This window comes from Scophthalmus maximus, chromosome 14, assembly GCF_022379125.1.
Source record: "Scophthalmus maximus strain ysfricsl-2021 chromosome 14, ASM2237912v1, whole genome shotgun sequence".
NCBI lineage: Eukaryota > Metazoa > Chordata > Actinopteri > Pleuronectiformes > Scophthalmidae > Scophthalmus > Scophthalmus maximus.
In genome coordinates, this window is record NC_061528.1 from 21,945,423 (window position 1) to 21,967,283 (window position 21,861).

The 21,861-nt window shown below is 39.3% G+C and overlaps 1 protein-coding gene across 1 annotated transcript in view; it reads right to left on the bottom strand.

Moving 5' to 3' along the window:
• The window catches only part of LOC118283156 (inactive dipeptidyl peptidase 10-like), a 99,435-nt gene that overhangs the window by 35,299 nt on the left and 42,275 nt on the right, over positions 1–21,861 (bottom strand). The window contains exons 2-3 of the mRNA XM_035604878.2: positions 3,956–4,067; positions 3,560–3,655 (exon numbers count right to left, since the gene is read on the bottom strand). Coding sequence (XP_035460771.2) covers positions 3,560–3,655; positions 3,956–4,067 — 208 coding nt within the window. The remainder of the gene's footprint in view (positions 1–3,559; positions 3,656–3,955; positions 4,068–21,861) is intronic.

Here is a 21,861-nt window from a genome sequence, read left to right on the forward strand (position 1 = left end):
CAGATAAAGACCTCTTCACTGAAGTAGAGACAAAGCATTCTTCGGGAATGCAGAGCAAGAATCATACCTTTGGGCGAATATATCACTCTGTTGTTTCACATGATTATGACCTCAGGTCTACAGTGTGCATGACATGTTCGCCACTATCTCATGCAAATTATTGTTTTTTAATATCACTGTCAGAACCTTCTATGAAGCAGGTAAGCGAACAATTTTAACATCCTTTCTTCTTGACTCCTGAAGGTCCTGACAGGGCTGGACCCTGCATGGTTTAGATAAATGAACAATGTTCAGTAAGTCACACTGTTGATTTGAATTTTGAGTGGTGAGGTTAGGGGCCCTGTTCCCTCAGGCAAGACTGAACGAGGAAAGAGAGGAACTCACGGACTACCAGGTGAAAGATAGTGGCCAACTCAGAACTGACAGATTCTGGGGCCTTGTTCTCAAGGACCTGAGGATCAGTGAGCTGACAAAACTTATGAGGGTTTTGATCCATCCTATTTTATTCATCCAGTATTATCTCAGAGAGGAAACATTTTTTTGGACTCTTCACTCATGCTTCAGCCATTAAAAGTCAACATTTCAATACAGAAATATACAAATATGTTTGGAAATAATGGAAAAGTATGGGGCTAATGTTGTAGCAATATTTGTGTGTATGTGTGTTGAGTTTGTGTAACTATCTCAATCTGTGTGCGTAATCAGATTTGTGTGTCTGTAAACTAATCTGCATATTTGTGTATAGATCTGTGAAAGCATAGATAAATGTGTATATAGATATCAGTGGCTGAAAGTGTTTTTTAATCAAAGAGCTGGAAATACAGAAAAGTCTACAACTAAAGCGGGCCTCACAATTTTTACACATGATTTTTTTTTTACACTTCTGCAGTGACAGATCTGCAAATGCGTGTGATGATTTGTCTGTGTCCACAGCATTGTGGGTTTTTTTACCCTGAGCTGAGGTATGGCAAGCGGGGCGGCCATTTCTCATCACTTTTGTAATGTGTTTTTTTGTAAACAAAAAAAACAGGGGAAAGGCAGTGCGCCAAAGTGTAAGAGAAAGGTTACAGAGGAATTCAGGGGATCCGGGCTACAGGGGCTGTTAACTGCTAAGACGTCTTTAAAACCTGAGAGATTTAACATCGGTTGCACCAACTGAACTTACGACTTGTTTTAGCTACGCCCAAGGGCGGACAGGCCATCTGGAGAAGTTCAGAACGGCTGGTATTTGGAAGGGGGATTTTAATTCTTGCAATGCTTTGTTTTGTTGTGCACGTGTATTGGTGGTCTGCCAGCCGAGTGCTGTACTGTGCAGTGTTAACCTCACTCACCGAGACAATAAATTATGTAATAGTGACAGTTACTAGAGCTCATGGCTTTAGCATCTTTGCTAGCGTCTCTATCTCACATACTGAAATCTCGTGAGTTTGAGGCCACCCCGTGACACATGATTGAATCATCCTCCTGTTTTTCACACATTGAACAGAACTTAAGTAAAAAGAATGAAGACAAATTAATTATTGCAATTATTTTGATCGTGTCATTTAACCCAGCCAACGTCCAAATTCACACCCAGTCATCCCTGTTTAAATTGCTCATGAACCGGTCACGAAGTCATACTGCATATCAAAACAAACATTCTTATGGTGCTACGTGTTTATCTGCACAATTAGTGGTGGTGGGGCCTGTTAGGGGGGGGGGGGGGGGTCCAGGGCTGTTTTTTGACTGATGACGGTCATTGTCAAATATCACTTAAAGGGGCAGTAAGTGATTCTGGAGAAAGCTTGTTTGTCCTCTTTGTTTTCATTGTGAATTTGCCCCGCCACATATGCCATCTCTCGCATGAAGCCAACATAAGGCTACTTTAACTGGCTTAGAATTTGACTTTACATCCACTCCTGACAAGTGTATTGTTATGAGAATTCTTAAGACTAGTTGGTGAAACCGGCCAGCATTAGAAAAGTGATGAGAAATGGCCGCCTCGTTTGCCAGGGTAAAAAAATAAATCCACTGTGGCACACAGGAGCAGAGACATTTTGAGTTTGACTTTGGTTATGAAGGACCGGAGCACGGCATCGCAGGGCCATGGAATTGAAGGACACTATTTTGAGTTAAGTGTGTGTCAAATAATAAATTCCAGACTGTGCGTGTGCTTTTTGCCGAGGTAACTCACCTAGTTACATGTGTTACAGTATTATAAAAAAAAATATATATATATATATACACATATACACACATATATTTACTGTACATCCAATGCCTATCCTGTATGGGACCGATTCTGTCTCACCAGACTTTGAAATTTAAAAGGCATTACATTTCTGCTACTGAATTTTTCAGCATTGAAATTATACATCAAATGTTTTTGCCTCAAATCAACAATATTTTAAATATTGAATTCACTACAAGGGGCTCTGAGCCTCTTACTTAAGGGCAGTAGCAGGTTTCCAGCATATAAGTATTATATGGCACAAATATTTCGTTTTAGTATTACAAATACTTTTATTCAAAACCCACATTCATAATCTGGCTCAGAATATATAATCTGTCTCTCCACATCAAATTGCAAAACAATTGTACAACCAAAACTCATGTCTGTTCTGGATTATGGAGATATTCTTTACTGTCACACTTCAGAAACTACTCTGAATCAGTTAAATCCTGTTTACCACGACGCCCTTAGGTACATAACTAATGACAATTCCGCACCCACCATTGTTCTCTTTAACACAGTGTTGGTTGGACTTCACTAGAATCAAGAAGAAATATTCACATCATGTAATTTATATATAAAGCTAAATTACCAGATTATTTTACAAAACTCATTTCTATTCAATCCAGTAATTATAGAACAACTATTTCACTTTGGACATTTCCCGCATTCACACTAATCTTGGAAAATCTGGTTTAAACTATCATGCAGCTTTTAAATTGAATGAATTACAAACCGAATTTAAACTGAACAGTCATATTTCACTTGGAGAATTCAAACAGTTATTATTATCAATCTTGCAACTGGTTTTAGTTTTCCATTCTTGTGTTGATTGTCTGTTATTTTCTCTTGTTTGTAATTTCGGTGTTTTTTGTTGCTGTAAATGTCAATTGTTCTCAGGCCTCTCCTGAAAAATAATGTTTAATCTCAAAGAGTTTGCCTGATTAAATAAAGATTAAAATAAATAATATTAAAACACATTTAAACACCGGATGGTTCTGTTACTATCCTACTGTCTTGCTGAAAGAGTCCACATTCTAAAAATGTTGAATTGTGCAGTTGTATAGAAATTGAAGTCATCATCCAAAACACTGTTCAACAATACTTTTTTGTCGTGAAGACAGGCTGGTCCCAAAGTTTTTCATTTGCCTACACTTTACCATTTTCAATTGCCATGTTGACAGAATTCGCAGAACTTAACTTTACCAGATATGTCTGCAGATATTTGATAAAAAATGATATAATTTAATTTGGGGTTTGGCATAATCGTCAAGGAATAAACCACATACAAATAGATATATTTTCAGCATTTGAGGCTATTTGAATTTAGGTTTCTGACATACTTACCACTAATCCACTTTGCGTCAGGATCATGTATTTGGAAGTTTTTTTGGAAGAGGTCATCCAGTGTCAACGGTGACCCAAAGGATTTACCAGCATCATCTACAGGAAGAACGAGATACATTAATACTGTAACAACCTGTCAAAGAGAAAAAAAAGTCACATCTTGAAATTTGGCTACAAATTGCTTAATTTCAAAAATAGTCACAAGGTAAATCAATACCAACAATTGTAAACCAAATCAGGCAGTACATTACTCCCAGATATTGTCATATTGTCCCCTCTCCACTTTTTAAAAAAAAAATGTTTTACTATAATCCCTTTAAAGAGAGCTGACCCTTAAAATTACTTTAAATTACATATACAATGACATTTCAGGAGCAGATATCCAGGGCACTTTACCTTTTGACAGAAGAACAATGGCCAGTCCAATGAGAGAGAGAACCACCAAAATAACCAGAAGAGAGATTCCAATGCCCTTCCAGTTCCTGTCTGGTCCAATGGGTCCCAAGTCCTACAAAACAAGCAAAGCAAATTCAATAAATAATCACAGATTGTGTAGTAAATAACCAAACATAGCAAAACACAGAAACCAAAAAAATGCTTTAATAAAAGCACATTTGTTCTCCGTGAGTTGAACCATGGTTCTGAGTCAATAAATCCAAACCATAATGACCAATCTTAGAATTTATCCTCTCAGATTATCACAACAAAGGGACATTTACATAATCATGATAATCTTGTCATGTCAATACACCAGTTAACTGTTTCAGTGATGTTACATTGCTCAGGAACTGATCAGTGCCAAATCCATGTCCTACCAGCTGTTGACTGCAGGACATATATGCATACAAACTCCGGCCCATTAATAATACTAAGTCTGTTTATGTTTGAATGCGAGAAATAGTCTGGGACTGGTTCACTGACCAGCTTCAAGCTGATCATGCTGCGTGCCACAACAGTATGCACACTACTGACACACTGTATGAATGATAATGCCACAAACCAAGGAGGAATTGACAGCAAATGACTGCAAGTGATTATCATATGCTATCAAAGTTCATCCATTTTTAAATGCCGACAACTTAATAGCAACTGAAGCCTTGCTTGTGCTCATTTATCTTGTCAACTTGCTGCAGTGATGTACAGGAGAACTTAAGAACAGGAGTAGGGAGCTATAGCCTCTTGGCCATATATTGCCCTCAAGACAGTTAGATGTTAAAAGAAAATGTCATGATAGTTTTTTTTTCTTGGCTTTATGTTTGCCTGGGTCACAGTTGATATGAAAGCAAAACACAAATAGGGGATATGTGTCATAGCTGACAAGTATCACGGTGACTTCAACAAAAGAAACAGAAGCAGAATGCCAGTCTTTACAAGAGAAATGGAGGAAGAATTTACTTTTCTGTTGCAGTAAAATACACAGAGGACATGCTTGCACTGATGAAAAACATACTAAACTGGATGAGTTGCAAGGACAAATACTCTTGGATGAAGTTAACACTCTTGGGTTTGGCTCTTTGTTAAGACCCTCAGTCACTTCAGACAACCTACTTAAATTAAACCAAAACCACCATCTTTCTCTAGCCTTCACCAAACTACTTTTGTTGCCATTGCAAAGACGGACTTTGTTGCTCTATATCCTACGTCACCTTACTTCCTCCTTGACTTTTCACTTCCTGAAATAATTCAAAGGACATGAGTGCTATTTGATTCAGTCCAGGGGACAGACTTATCCAGGGTAGTATTGTCCTTGCATGACATATTTGGGTACAGGCTTGGACATGGTTATCCATCTACAAATGTTGTCTCCCTTGCACTAATGCAGCTCAAGATCCCCACACTCTTATCTCCATGTCCAACAGTCTGCATTAGGCAGTCACTTTGGTGGTCCAGGCCAGGACAAACATGCCGAAACACATCTGATCCCCAAAAATCTTCATATTAGTATCAACTGAACTATTACGTTTCGTTGAAGCAGGACCCAAATGCAGGTTTAGGGAAAAAAGAACATCTTATAAAAAGTATGAAAACATAGACTTCCAGTCTTTAAAGCAGAGAGTAAACAAAATCCAAACTTAGATAATCCTTAACTTAAACTCAAGAAGGTGGACACAAAACAGTAGGGAACAGTGGTGAGCAGCAACATGACTAAACAGGATGAACCAAAGGGAAGCACAAAGACTTTATAGACAGGAGGGTAGAGATAATGAGACATAGGTGGGACACATTAGGAACAGCTGGAGACAATCAAAGCGGAAGTTAAGTGACCAAATAAGACACAAGACAACAGGAAGTGAATGCAAAATAAAACAGGATATACCAAACTCAAGATGAACACACACAAAGGATCACAAGAAAGTAACTTTACATTAACAGTAACAGAAGGGTAATCAAATAAATCACGAACAATAAAGTCCACTAGGACACAAAACAATTCACTCAAAGAGTCTCAAAATGTTCACAAGCGGTCCTGAACATCAGAACAAGAAATTAAACAAAAAAATGTGCCGCCAATATTCTTCAGGTCTCTTTTCGTGTTCTTTGAAGAATAAAGTTTTATGTCTGTGGAGGTTGACTTGAACTGTTCAGTAAGGCAAATCCCCACAGATGGTCCTTATCGCAGATAAGACTGAAGAAGCTGTGGTGCTCACAGGTTATTTTATAAGCTTATTCCTGCAATTGGCTTTAATTTAAAAAATCGAGGAGTAATCATTCTTGTTGCATTGGGTTGGTGGTTAGGTGCGTGTATTTTATTGTTTTTCCAGTGATTTTAAAAAAAAACGCCCACAGGATTAACAAGTTGTGGCTTTTCTCTCTGTGCTGTAGATGTACAGCACAGAGACATGTAAACGAGACAGAGGGATTCTCTAGAGAGCAGGCCCATTTTTGGACCTGTCTCAAAGTCTTTATCTTCCTGACATCAATTATGCATCCTTATTTCATTTGCAGTGACAGAGCAGTTTTATAAATAAATCTATCTCGCTTACAGAGCCCCAGGCTACTGAAAACCCGCGTGTATTTATGGATCTCTTCGCTCTCCAAGTTTCTTAATTGGGAGTATGATTCAAAGATGAATATCCTTGCCAGCTCTACACCCCCCAGGATCAACTCTGCAACTTTTAGCCCTGCACCTTGTCCCTGTAGCATTTTGTTATTTAAATTCTGGAGCAGTAACTGAAAAGTAATTTTCCACTGTGAAGACTTCTCCTTCAATCCAGATTCAACATCTTTTTTTTTTGTTAATGTCTGTTTTGTTTAGCTTCATTAACTTGGGCAAGTCATTAAACATGGGGGGATATTATTTGCCATTGTGGCTTCTCCATTAGATCATTATCCAGACTTTCAATGATACACTGAGATGTCAGGCCATCATGTTCCTGGTGGTGTGAATTTACTGCACATATGTTGGGAATATGTTGATAATAATAATAATAATAATAATAATAATAATAATAATAATAATAATAATAAATTGCATTTATAGAGCACTTTTCATTGCTAAAAGCAATCTCAAATTGCTACAGAGTAGAAACAAGATAAAAGAAGGTTAAAAAGAAAAAACATCGATGGAAGAAAAAGTACAAAAATTTAGGGGAATGCTTGTTTGAAAAGAAAGGTTTTCAGGCCCTTCTTAAAAGAGAGAGTGCTTTGTGAAGCCCTCAGGTGGTCGGGGAGGGAATTCCACAGGCTCGATCGCCCATGGTGCGCAGCCTGGTCCTGGAGGGGTGAAGGTTTTGTTTCCGAAGTGGAGGTTGGGTTAGGAGGTTTGTGATGAGAGCAGATCTTTCAGGTAGGGAGGGGCATTGCCATGGATGCACTGATAGGTGAGTAGGGAGATTTTGTAATCAATCCTGAAAGGGATAGGATGCCAGTGGAGTGAGTGAAGGACGGGTGTGATGTGATCATATTTTCGTATCCTCATCAGGATCCTAGCGGCGCTGTTTGGACGTGTTGAAGCTTTTGAATGCTCTTACCAGGAGTCCCGATGAGGAGAGCGTTGCAGTAGTCCAGCCTTGAGGAGACAAAGGCGTGGACAAGGTTTTCGGCATCTGACAGACAGAGTGTGGGACAGAGTTTGGCAATGTTCCTGAGGTGATAGGAGGAGGTCTTGCACAGATGTTTAATGTGGGCGTCAAATGTAAGATGAGGGGTCAAATCTTACACCCAGGTTGATGACTGTTGATGACAGGGGTATATTTTGACCAGAGGAAGTGATTTGGGTTATGGGGGGATGACTGGACCAACTAAAATAGTTTCTGTTTTGGAACTATTAAGCTGTAGGAAGTTTTCTATGATCCACTCCTCTATCTCCTCAAGGCAGGAGCTCATTGATGATGATGACCATGACAGTGAGGGTGCAGATGAGATAGGGACGTTTTTTTTATGTACAGCTGTGTGTCATCAGCGTAGCAATGGAATGATATTCTATGCTGGCTGATGATGCGGCCAAGGGGAAGAGTGTAGAGGGTGAACAGCGTGGGGCCCAGAATGGACCCCTGGGGGACTCCATAAGTGACAGTGAGTGTTTGCGATTTCGCTCCTCCCAAGGAGTCTTGTCATCCCCTGCTGTGATAATAAATTATCTAAACTGCTGTGTATAAATTTAAAAAATCATCCAAATTGCTCTTAACTTCATGGATTATATTTCTCTAAAATGCAGAGGAGCTGCTATCAACTATCTGACTATCTTCCAACAAAAAACCCAATTCAGAATCCAGGATGAGTCCATTTTGACTTTGATTCAATTCAGTTTGTGACCAGCCAGATGCAGGAGATACAAGAAATTCAAAAAAATCAATCCACACACCCCCCGAAAACCATTACAATCCTTTGTGGTTTGTGGTCAAAAAACCACAAAATGTCAAAAATGTATTTAGATCATTTACTTGTCCTTATTCAGCTCATCATCTCATTGAACTTTTTCAAAAAATGAGCAAATGATATATACATCCCTCACACATTATTTTCCGTCCTCAGAAAGACTTCTGCAGTGGCCACTAGGATATAAACAAACTCTAACACAACAAGGACACATAATTCATTTATTCATTTCTTCAACATATTCAGAAACTGGATTAGCTGTTTCCATGACATCTAGCAGGCTATCCAGACTATACATTTCATTTAAGGGCTTTCCTCAAATTCCACATCATATTTTCACAAGGAACACAGGATTATTTTTGACGTTCCCTTGCCTTTGAAGCCAAAGGTGCGTCAGGATAAAGTGTGTGTGTGTGAGAGAGAGAGATTTTGTTCGACTCCTGCATGAGTCTTTCTGTGTGTGACTGCCAAATGGTTCCTTGATTACAAAGCTCCTCTATAAATCCAACAGACGTACAATGACAACAGTGCTAGTATGTCTCCCGCTATGATGTCAACAAAGCCAAAGCATTTGCTCCACATCTTTCAACAATCTGAAGTTCACATGCTATTTCGGACTACTTCTGGTGCAATCTGTAGCATTGTGCCAGGTGCTGGTTTACAAGATGCTCAGCTGCAGAAATGCAAAATGGGCCATAGGTAGCAAAGCCTACTGAGTAATAAAGCTATCTTTGTATTCATCCTCATCCCCCTCCTCCTTGCAGTACAGTATCTCGACAGTCAAACATTTTGTCAGTCAGTGTATAAATTGGCAGATCGATTAATTCAGGAGGTAGAGCCTCAGGTGGTCCACTAATCTGAGGGTCGGTGGTTCGATCCCCAGCTCCTCCAGTCCTCAAGTGTCCTTAAGATAAGATCAACCATCAGTGCGTGAGACAAGTCCCATGAATAGAAGTTATTGGGTGAATGTGAGTAATATACTATGTAAATTCTGTCCATTTACCATAGCAATGAAACAACCTTTTAAACAGAATGAACGTAAATCAGAAATCGCTTTTGCGTTACTTCACTCTGTGACTCTGTCAAGCCACACACAATGACGACTGATTGGTGGACACCAGAGACATGTAGTGGCAGCTGGTGTTTATCGCACTGTGACATTGGAAAATCAGCTCTCTTTCTAGGGTTTGAGCCCTTTAATTGCTTTTCAATCAGAAGCAGGTCTGCTGGCATGTCTGCAACAGAATAAGGAAAATCAGGATATACTGCGGATCCTCGTGGATTTGTCACTGTTTGAATGTATCCGACTTTTTTTCCCAGGGATTCCTGGGATTTTTCAAATGAATTTAAAAGAAGATTCTTTTTTTTATCCTTACAACCAAAGCCAATTCTGTCAATAATACCAGTTTTGATAAGTCACTGTGTAGCCATCTGACTGCTGACCTCATGCTACTTTATGACAGTTTGGCAGATCAACCTTTCAATTGTTTAATGTTGCAGAGCTGGGAAGTTCATTTGGTTTTGAGTCAGAATGTAGAAACAACTTGGATGTAACAAAGATGTGATTTTGTGCTTGTTGTTGCTGCACCAGTATATTTCACAAAACTATCCCAAAATTGCTTTAGCTACTAACATTTACAGGCAAATACTATAATACAAATTCAATGTAAGCAAAAGATTTATATTCATTATTTGACCAATTAGACAGAAGTTTCTTACCATCAGCCAAACATTTACTTTCATGTCAACAACTTGGCAAATCATGCACCAGAACAAGTTTTTTGTTGTCCCAAATTTACAGGGTGCTCCCTAGAATTCCCCAGTTTGAAACTAACTCTTCTGATCATTCCAACACCACATGAATTAGCTATAAACCCAGGGAGGTTATTTTAGGGATGTTTAGCTGTAACAAAGTCCACTTGTTCAGTGGTATGTACTCTGGTAAGAGTATAGACCTCCATATCTGGTTCTACCATGTTTTGAACTTCCTGCATAAATCTCATGTCAATATTTAACATTTTAAGCTGTTCTTTTTTTAGGAGGCAGAAGAATTAGGAATAAACTGTTGTAAGGGAAACTTTCTCTATATTACCATACTAACAATGTTTGGAGAAAGCGTCTATGTTTCTATATTATGTCACGATCACAACTGATAATAAGCAATCAAATGTTTTAAGAAGGTGGTTCTTTCATAAATTGAGTCGGTGTGATGTAAACACTGATTGTGTCAGGAGATTTTATGTTGATACTGAGATGGATCAGTATCAACTGTCCCTCATCCCTACAGTGTTCAAGGTTGAGTTTCTGTGTCCGTTAACTTCAGTGAAAAGAAACCAAGCGTGCTCAGTGCACGGTGGGTGAGATGAGAAGAGGCCGAGCGTGAGGTGAGTGAAGTAGCAGCAGAAATTGAGTTGAGTTCACTAGTGTTCACAAAAGACCTGCACCTCTTTCTTGGCAATTTAAGCAGCATGAGAAAAAATACAAGGTCCCCAAATTAATGGGTTTTTTTTCAGTAATGTGAGCATTTTTTCTCAATTTCTCTGAATACATGCATTGAACATATTCCGTGGTAAGTTAATTTCTTCTCTTTAATTGACCCAGTGATCCACCACTTAATATTTCATACCAAACCATATTCTAATTCTTCTAACACATTTATGTTCCACCTGTACACTTTGTTCCTGATTTCACCCAAAGAATAACCCTAACCTTATCCTTAGCTGGCTTTGCTATTGAGGCAGCTTACACTTGACAAAGTGCTGAACATGTACTATCTAAAAATAATTATTGTTGCTGTTTTCTGTCATACAGGAGGCGAATGACAGCTGCTTTCCACACTGGTTACAGTATTAACTGAGCGCTTGATGATGACGATGATGAGGGAATGAGCTGAATATATGTGAATTTACGACTCTCAATCAAAAATGAATCATTGAGTTCATGAATTTTCATTGTTAGTAAAGAATCACACAATATGAGTCAAAGTCAGGAGCCCATCTTTCAAACGACTCTGCACTGTCAAATACATGTTGATACAACAACAATGGAACTTTTCATGGGATTTGGTTGTGAACTAATGCCAGCTAGCTGTGTTATTGTCAGCAAACCGCCAAATTCAGAGGCAACTACAATGGCACTCAGTAGAGTGCATACCTCTGCCAAGGCCCAACAGTCCCCTTGTGATTTAATTTCATTTAATTTTATTTGTATAGCGCCAAATCACAACATCCATCGTCTCAAAGCACTTTACAAAGTGAGGTCGAGACCTCACAACCACATTTAAATCCTTTAGATAGGATTTTTGTTTGGATATTCACCAAATGGGACATACTAATGGATATCAGTCCCCTAAATGTGCCTGATTTGTTTGTTTTTTGTTGTGTTTAGTTTTTTCACGTCCATGAATTATTCCTTGGGAAATTGAAAAAACATCCTGGATCTGGCCCATATCCCATCCTTCATCCCTTTTTTGCGGGAAATCTGTACATTTGTTTTCACTCAGCATTTTAAAATGTAGGACCATCCCTGATGAAGTCTATGTAACAGTCAATATTACAACAAAGCAGGCAATGAGCTGCAGACTTGCAAAAGATGGAAGAGCTCTAAAAGACTGACGGATTGTTAGTCAGGCCATGAAGTCAATCCACGGGCTGTGAGCTTCAGACCAAGTCATATCTGGGTCTTTCAGCGTGAGGTGGCTCCATTGGTGGAGGGTTGAGCATCTGACAGCATGCATTTCACCATTGCCTGTGGCTTCACCAAGCCAGCCAATCAGTGTTCAGTCTTCTGACCAGAGCTGTAAAGTTTGTGAAATAATATCTATTCTCCAAAGAACATTTTCAGCTTCATAATAATGCAGTTGTCCATAGCCTGACACTGTGGGGCCCCCCGCAGACAAAAACTAGACAGCTGCGCCCCTCCAGCAGCCCGTAGGTTATGAAGAGTGTTTGTTTTCTGTGAAATTCTGTGATATCTGAGCAGATTTATGAATGTTTAATTTGCAATCGACATCAAGGACAGTGATATCCTCTGGAAATGTAAGTCACACTGCCACAATATCTGATAGCATGTACTGTATACTGTGATTCATCTAGTTCTAAGTCATATAGTTTTCTGTTTATATGAACAACCAATGTAATATATTGTGTTTTATTTTGATATTTTCAAAACACAGAAACACAGACGGCAGGCAGCACTTCAGCCATGTACAGGGCCTCCAGTGCTAATGTGATGCCTTCCTCCGGCCTCCTGTATCTGCTGCTTCTGTCCCAGTTGTGTTCCATATTATGCTGAAGAACACCTCTGGGACTCTGCCCTTGTTATCTAGACTTGGATTTTGCCATTTCTTTCTTTTATTTATTCACACTGCAACAGAAGTGGGGAGCCTTTTTCCTATCAAGGGCCTTTTTAATGTTCATAACATCCATTGTAGGCCATACTAAATATTGAACACATATTACATTGCAAATGTTTTTTGTCTCTGTCCTCATTTGTTTGCTTTTGTGAGTTTAACTACTCCTATATCTACCATATAACTTACTACACCTAACCATGCTCACCAATGTGGAAGCTGAAACTGGGATTCACCCCTACGCCTGTCGTGAGATTTTTTTAACTTGATTTTTGCAACATCCAGAGGCCGTTTGCAGTCGGATCGCATTCATTCACGATAACTAATTGCGTTTCAACAATGGAAGTGTATGGGGAACATTGTAGAGAATACTGTAGAGCACAATAACAGCATCAACAATGTAGGAACACAAAAAGTCCATCAGCCTGTTGTACTGGTGCATGTAGGGGAGGTTATGTGCCTTCCCCCTCAAGGAGGGTTCAGTATGTTAAAGCGTTGACTATCCACAGACTTGTCCGAATTTGACAGATCATCATATAATCCTTTAGATATTGCAAATACTAATACATATTTATATTATTTAAGAATTTATGTTTCCTTGAGTAATTAATCTACTGTCCGTCCAGCTGTACAGTACTGATTTATATCCCTATAGGTTTGCATTTTTCAAAGATTACAATGTTCGTAAACCTTGTGATCCTTTATTGCAACCAAATGACATCTCTCCCTCCTGCTCTCTCTGAATATTCAGTGTCCTGAATAACCGCTGAAGCACAGCGTTCCACCCTGCTTTTATACAACAGAAATGTCAAGTGGTCCCAGCTCCACACTCAAGGCTAGGTGATACATTATCTCTCAACGTCTGCCTTTGGGATATTTATTTGAATATTTCACTCCGCCAATTCATCATGTAAATGTTGTTCCTGTCCACCAAAGTGCTCGGTAAAATTATTTTGAATTCAGGCACAGCATGCACTCTATTTCTGTCAACAGAAGAGCTTGATATAGTCAGACAGGTGCAGCCAGCTCAATATGCATGTGGCTAAAACCACAACACCACTTGTGATTGGAAACCAAATTTTAGGTTACACAGTTAATCCATAGGTCGGTTCTCTGGTAGTAGGACAAGTTAAAAGGCTACTGCATCAAGAATATTCTTCACAACGTAAGGCCTTACTTATATTACCTGAGTGATACGTTTATGTATAAAGACTATAACACTTGTTCATGTATTCTGTATTCAACACGCAAATTCCTATTCATTCCTCATTTATTAAATTGTGGTAATCCATGAAGACAGGTCAGTTAAAATACTGGGGAGGGAGGGAGCTGAAAAGACTTGGATCTGCTCTGGACTGCAAATCTTTGATGCTGAGTGAAACCAACCTCTGATTCTTGAGATAAGGGATAAAAACTTCTAAAAATTAGAATTCGTTAAAATGCATTCTATGTCACTGGAAAATATCTGTAAATTAGTCTGCCCTCTGCGAGCTGTCACAATGTCAAATTACCAAACAAAGTATATAATGAAATATATTTCAATATTCAATGCAAATCAGTCAGGACCACTTTAGTCAAAATTAATACATTTAAATAATAACAAGAAGTTAAATTTGGCTGTATGGCTCTGTTATGGGACCTCCCTGTCCTTCCACGTGCATAGGTGGAAAGCCTAATGTAGGGAGAGCACACCTCCCTACTCTTTCATGGGCCTTCATGGAAAGTGAGGCAGGGAGAGCAGCAGCTTAAGATCCTAGTGTAGAACAGAGCAGCTATCAATGAAAACACATGACATGGATCAAGTCAGATACAGTATGGAAAGGAGGAGCTGTCGTGGAGGCGGGTTACGAATTGGCGTGCAGTAATGCTAAGAGTAGGCACGTTAAAGCAGCTTATATAGAGCGCACAACCCGAGCTGTGCCAATTGAATGCATAGATGAGGATCAGCTGACACACACACACACACACACAAACACAGTTTTACTGTATATAATCAAATTGTGCATTTTTTATATACTAAACAATCAAAGTGATGGGATTGTTTAGTATAGATTTAGTATACCATTGTTGAGAGAGAGAGTATGAAACTTTCATTCAAACCTTTATTGAGGTCAATTCACTCATTTTGCTACGATGTCAGGAAATGGGGAAATACAATAGAAAGTTTTCAACATGCTGCCTTCCAGCTTAGTAAACATAGTAAACGCCAGAACAATGTACAAAAAGCTTTTGTCAATATACCAAAATAAATATCAACACACACATGGCTCTCGCCCATTGTCAGATTGCATTGGCTCCAGCCCCCCCGCGGGGCTGCACGGTGGTGTAGTGGTTAGCACTCAGAGCAAGAACGTTCTGGGTTCGAATCCCGGTTGAAAGCTTTGCACATTCTCCATGGGTGGGTTCTCTCTGGGTTCTCTGGCTTCCTCCCACAGTCCAAACACATGCAGAATGGGGTTAGGTTCATTGAAGACTCTAAATTGACCGTAGGTGTGAATGTGAGAGTGAATGGTTGTTTGTTTCTGTTTGTGGCCTGCGATAGGCTGGTGACCTGGTGAACCCCGCCTCTCGCCAATGTTAGCTGGGATTGGCTCTAGCCAAAAGGATAAAGCGGTAGACGATGGATGGATGGACACACATGGCCCTAGTGTGGCTACCCATAGGGCTACACTTCTTTTTTGTTCTCTTCATCCAACTGACCTTCACTTCACCTGTGGTGAGGGATGTTCAGAAGCTCTTTAAGTAAAATCTTACAATTTCCTTTCTGCTGATGTGCAACTCGGAAGTCATGAATTTGATGATTTGAATTCATATAATCACAAAAAAACAAAAACAACGTGCACTAACCCTAATCATTATATGCAGAGCAAATGCAGAGTGCAGTCTAATAATACTCATAAAACAAACTTATGATGTCAAAAGGAAAACAAAAACTAAATACAACTCAGGGTGTCCACACGTGTAGTAAACAGAACAGATATCACAGAACAGGTTACAAACGGGAGCCCACAACACAGGTTGGGGCGAAAAGCAACAGACGAACTGACAAAGGGAAGCACAGAGACACACAAGGTGGGCGGGGCAAAGTGAACACAGGTGAGACACAATTGCAGTGGCAGGAGACACAGGTAAAGGGAAAGTGAACAGACAAGAGACAGGGAGACAAGAAGTGCAGACACAGGAATCTGACTACAAAAACAAGACAGGAAATAACAACTGAATTTACACAAACACAGGGATAACCTAACAGGACCTAACAAAAGCAGAAACATGAGAAAGACTACTGAATAATATCATAAAAGCAAACAAAGCAACAATATAGGTCATAACCAAAATAATCCTGGCGGATCATGACAAGTATAACATTTCATAGAGAATCTCAGAGGTGCTTTCATCACTTTTAGCCCACATCAGAGTCCATGGCCATTATCGCCACTGACCACTGGCATTTCACTGCAGGCTCTACCGTGAGCAATCTACGACATTAAGAAAAGAAAACTCTCCAGCCAGATATAATGAATTCATTTGATGGGTTATAACAAAGTGAGTTTTCAGGCCCGGCAGGTTCTCCAGACTCATTTGCAGAGGTGAGCTGAGCCAAATTGAGGTCAGGAAAAAAGGTAGTGAAGTTATCAGACAATTCATCTCCTTCTAATGAGCTTTTTAATTAAAAGAAAAGAAAAGTCTGTTGAAGGTACTTTTTCCTTCTAGGAGACCTGCTGAGACAGGACTGTCATTTTAGTGAAAAGCAATCAATCGATTAATCTGCCGAATTACAATTAGAACCATTTGCTTCATGAAAATAAGACCAGCTATTTTATCAGCTATGTTAAAACATTTCCAGCCTCTCTTAGATTTAAAACAAAAAGGAAAATAGGAAACCTGAATACCTGTGTAAGGTTAAAAGCCAATTCTCACAATGAGCAATTGGATATGTACACAACACGAAGAACAGTTGTTGTCGGTTTAATGTGGATGTTAAACATGATCAGGAATAACAACATCTGAATCATAATCAGATGTGATGGAAAAATGAATGCAGTTGAATCAGGAAGACAGAGATTTCTTAAGCAGAAGTATTTATTACAAGGAGCTCAATATTGAGGATATTTCTGGTTCGTTAAACAGATCAACAAGTGGTCAGTACAATGGGTCCCAAGATAATCTGCCAAACCCCGGTCCCTGTGGGTGTAATTAGCTCTCTCAGAATAATGTCGTCATCTCACAAAAAGAATTGCAATCATTATAGTGACACTCTGTCTCTGCCTGGGTATAGTCTATATTTACTGCAGTGCATCTTCCAAGGTGTAACCTCGGCGAACCATCAGCTGTCCTGGCATGCTAAAGATAAGATGACCTTGCATTGGTGAACCAAACACTCTTCTTTATAGTCTCTCTGAGAGGAGAGGAGAGAAACTCCCCACAATATCAAATCAATTCAAATCTTTACTGTCATTTTAACATTCAGTTATGTCTCTGTGACGAAGGTGCAAAACAATAAAATGGCCACCATGTTGCCTGATCACAGAGGATTGTCAAAATTTGTGAAGTGGGTATGAGGGTTCCCTGACAATGTTCAGTACCTTGTGAAAGCATTAGCTTTCTGAATAAAGGGCACAGACATGGTGCGATATGCCAGGGGGGAGCATGGGATGGCCCCCCTTCTGGTCTTCATATCCCCACTCTGCAGAATTATTTTTATCCCTGTCCTCAAAGTAATCAATGAAACTTCAGCAACAGACCATATTGAATACCTAAAATAGACATTTTTAACCTAAGTAAAGCGCTGTAATGTGAACAGTCTATAGTGCGATCGAACAATAAAATCTGAAAAGAACTGTCAGCGCTCGTCCTGCGGACACATTGCGGTTAATTTACCTAACGATCCTGGTTCCATTGGCCTTGATCACTGCGGCTTTTCACTATGTCACCAAGGGGGTTCGAAGCCACCCCGTGACACATGATCGACTCATCCCCCTTCTGCTTTATTTCACAAATCGCACCCTGGGCAAGGAGACTATTTTCTCCTGACTACCTTCTGCAGTGTTGTAGTGTGTTATTGCAGCTGGAGTTCCTTGTGGTGATGCAATATGCCAACATACTCTCAACTGTGCTTCTGAAAAAGGTTGTGACAATGTTATGGGGGAGTGTTTGCTTGCTTCAGTTTCCTATGAAAGTTGTGCTGGAGCTAATGAGTCCGTCTGAGATCTGCACACAAAGGACCTTATTGCTCTCCACATTCTCCACGGTGGAGCCACTGATGCTGATGGGTGTGCCTAAACTGTTCCCTTTTGAAATCAGCCATCATGTCCTCAGTTTTGTCAAAGTTACGTACCAGTTTATTATCCATAAATCAGCCAACTAGATGTTGTTGACATCTTCCCTGTATGCTGTTTCATCATTTCTGCTGATGAGACCTACCACTGTGATAGCACCCTCAAATGTGATGGTCTGGTTTCTAGGGCTGTAGTCTCCAATTAAACTGCTCAATTGGTTGATAGACATTCTCATGTGGGACCAAAGTCTGATTGGTCAGACAATCATGTTACATGCATGGAAAAAAAACAATATCAATAGTCTTCTAGAATGAATCCATTACCTTTGACAGTTGGAGGGAGAGACCACCTGTGTAACTTTGAACTCTACCAAATCCTAAAGAGTGCAATGTCTAACCTAATCCACGTTTACTGAATTTTTACTCTGAACTCTTGAGGAAGTAAAAATTTTGCATATTTCAGATACAAGCTTTATTTTAATTTTGGTTTATTTACAATCTGTTAAGGCTTACAAGGCTTACAGGTGGAGTGCAAGACCGATTTAGTTTTTTCCCCCCATATATTTCGGAGGAAAATAAAATGCATCCTCAAAAAACATCCTCTTGCATTCTTTCAGCATCCGTTCATTTTGGTGCACACATCCTTATTACAGTATGTGCTCAAGTTCACAGCTTCAGCTGTAATATTTGTGTGTTCATAAAATAAATGTAGTTTGTACAATATACATTTATATTCAAGCTTTGGATCATTGGCTTCAAATTGCTACGTCATATGGTTTGGTCATCCATGTCATTTCTCTGAGGTGTCAAATTAAGATGTAAGGAACTTGATTAAACTTGGTTAATACATAAAAACAATGCAGAGGGATACTATTCATATAATCAGTTTCCAGCACTAAAGTGTATAATCTATAGGTTCCCTTGGAGTCTTATGTCACAACAATGTATGGTCACAACTAAGTGGTGCCTGTTTAAACTTAAAGGTGATTCATTAACATATACACTGTCAGAATACCATTAAAAAACAGGGAATAATAATAATGTGCAACTATAGTGATTATTTAACGGTTTAAATTGAGCCTCTAGCTCTTCTGACAACCCTCCTGTGGTGTTTATTTACTACAAGAACACAGTCCAGCATAGGAATAATGTGTCAGGTTAATGTCTTTACTTCAGAGGTTGTTGAGAAACACTATTACCATGGAGACATTCACGTCTTGATATTGAAAATGTCACTTCTAGCAGGCATACAGTTTATCAAGCTCACCAACGACTCAGCTGTTATTTCATAACCTTTTAAAACTAGACGAACCGGCACACATTTAGACATTCATATTATATCAAGATGCAGTTCTGAAGTTGCTTTGGGAAAAGTCTTCTTCGGTTAGATGAAAATGTATAATACAGTTACAGTGAACATTATGATGAGGTACAGTCCTTTTTACTATCCCTCTGCCACGGCTGTCCAGGGAACCAAAAAGGGAGGGATTTGTATAAAGAAAACACTAACTTTTGAAGATGTGTAGTTCATTCGACAAATTCACACTACTGAAGCCTTATTTTAATGTTAAGTATCTTTGATATCAGACCATTCTATGTTTATAGCTGCCTTTTACAGTGTAAAAATGACAATGATTGTAAATAATATAATAACATTATATGAGTTAATAATAGTTAAGGAAAAGGTCTCAGAGGGAGAAAACAAAACCGTATCTCTTTTAAAAGGAGATTTTTCAAGAGCAGTGATGTAAAGTGTATTTGAGTAACTAATGAGTCATTGTAGCAAAAACAGCTCATATATAATATTGTATAGCAGTAATAGCAGCACTCACACACACTGAAGCCACCTTGAAGCTGAAAGTTTGAACAAATATTGTTACATTTGATTGTTTCAATTATGTGATAGCTATTGAACGGCTCCGTCTGGAAAAGTAAGAGTTGGAAAATATTTTTTGATTCTATTCCCTTTCATCTCTTCGCCAAACAGCACTGCATGTAATGGTCCATCTTTTTTCAAGCTTCAATTTTCCTGTTTAACAGTGTGACCGAACCAAAATTCAAATCCAAAACACACTGTAGTATTCCACAACCATAATAATGAGGTTGTTACCATGTTGTGTGCTTACTGGCAGGCATGTACTGTATCCTGTGTCTCCCCAACATGTGCTGTCATGGGAGCCATTACAGCATGTGGACCTTTTGCAGAGTGACGCAAAGATGAGACAGGATACTGTATGTGACAGGGAGGGAAATGGTGAGGGCGCCGGCACCTCACCATGCGGCACATCTCATTACCTTGGCCACCTTGTCGACAACGGGATCATAATTTATCTCCATTGAGCCACTGGCTAAATGATTGGGGCGGTGGAGGGGGAGGATAACAATGTTCTCCAATGTGGCATTAAAGTGGGATTCAATGGAGTTTAATAGCATGTTTAGGACACATGGCGAGTCGAGGCTTATGGTTACTGTTGATTCTTACAGGGGGTAACGAGCAGAGCAACAACAATGTGCTCCGTGGTTTGGATCCCATTACATAAGCATTAAAATATTAACCATGCTGCAGTGACAGACAACAGGTCAGCATCATTGTACAGTGATTTCATTTAGTGTCATGCAAGTTTAAATCTGCCTTGAGAGAGACTCACCAATGTTGAGGTGTTGGAAAATTTTCTTAAAGCACCCCCCACTCACTCTTTCTGAAACAAAGTGTCGGCATGGCAACCAACTCACTTGATTTCAATATCAATTTATTCATACCAGCTGGAGTCTCCCCAGACACAAAGATTCAGAGATTTGTTTACATCCTGGCAGTAGCCAGAGGGTGATCAATTCACCATATCGATTGTAGCTCCTTTTGAGCTCGTGCCTTGAGGAAAACAGTTTATTCCACCAGAAATGACATGCACACATGCATGCGTATATTGTGATTCATGTTCAACTCATATCCTCTGATGCTTTCAATCTGCTCGAAAGACCGTCAACAAGAGAAGCTGAAATAACGGATTTGAACTGCAATCTCTTTCAGGGATTGCCAGATGAATCAAAAGCCTGTCTACAAATCTGTAAAGGCAAAAGAAAAAAAACAAGAATAAAATGGAGAAACGTCTTTACCTCTGATTTAAACCTTGTGCACGTAGCGTTCACACATTGTTCCATTTCATTAATTTCAACCATTTTAAAGAAACCTGATGCTCACTTCCACAACTGGCTATAAATGTATTTCACAGAACATCATGGGCTCAGAAAACCTGCCTTGTTAGTATTGTTAAACTAGAGTATTGTTAACCTCTATAGCTTTGATCCTTCATGTAATCAAAGAGGTTCTTATTATGATGACAAATGTTTTATTTAAAGTTCATTCTACAAGTACAAGTTCATTCTTATGGTGCGTTCACATCAAATGCAATGCAAATTTTTCATGCAATGAGATTACATACAAAGTCAAAACTAAAACGCACTTCCTAAAGTTGAAATATTTGATCTTGAGTTAAATATGCGCATGATGCATTGTCACAAAAGCCAATTAGCGTTGAGTCACTGTCGTCAGACGTCCCGAAGTTGCATCAGAAATGGAGGGTAAAACTATTGTCGATGTGTTTGGGCACCCTAACTTTTTGTCAACAGTTGCTATGTGTATGGTGACCAAGCCAAGAAGAAGAGTGCTTGGCAGAAAGTGAGCGAGGACCCAATCTTGAGCCCCAGTTAGCACAACCGCTTTGTGTGGCTTTCCCATCGGCATTTTTTGTCATTCAATAGTTCACAGCAGACAAAGCACCAACAAAATGTGCACAACTATTTTAGTTTAAAGTCCAAGTAACTTTACAATGCTTTTAAATGCATCTAAATCTTCTAAAT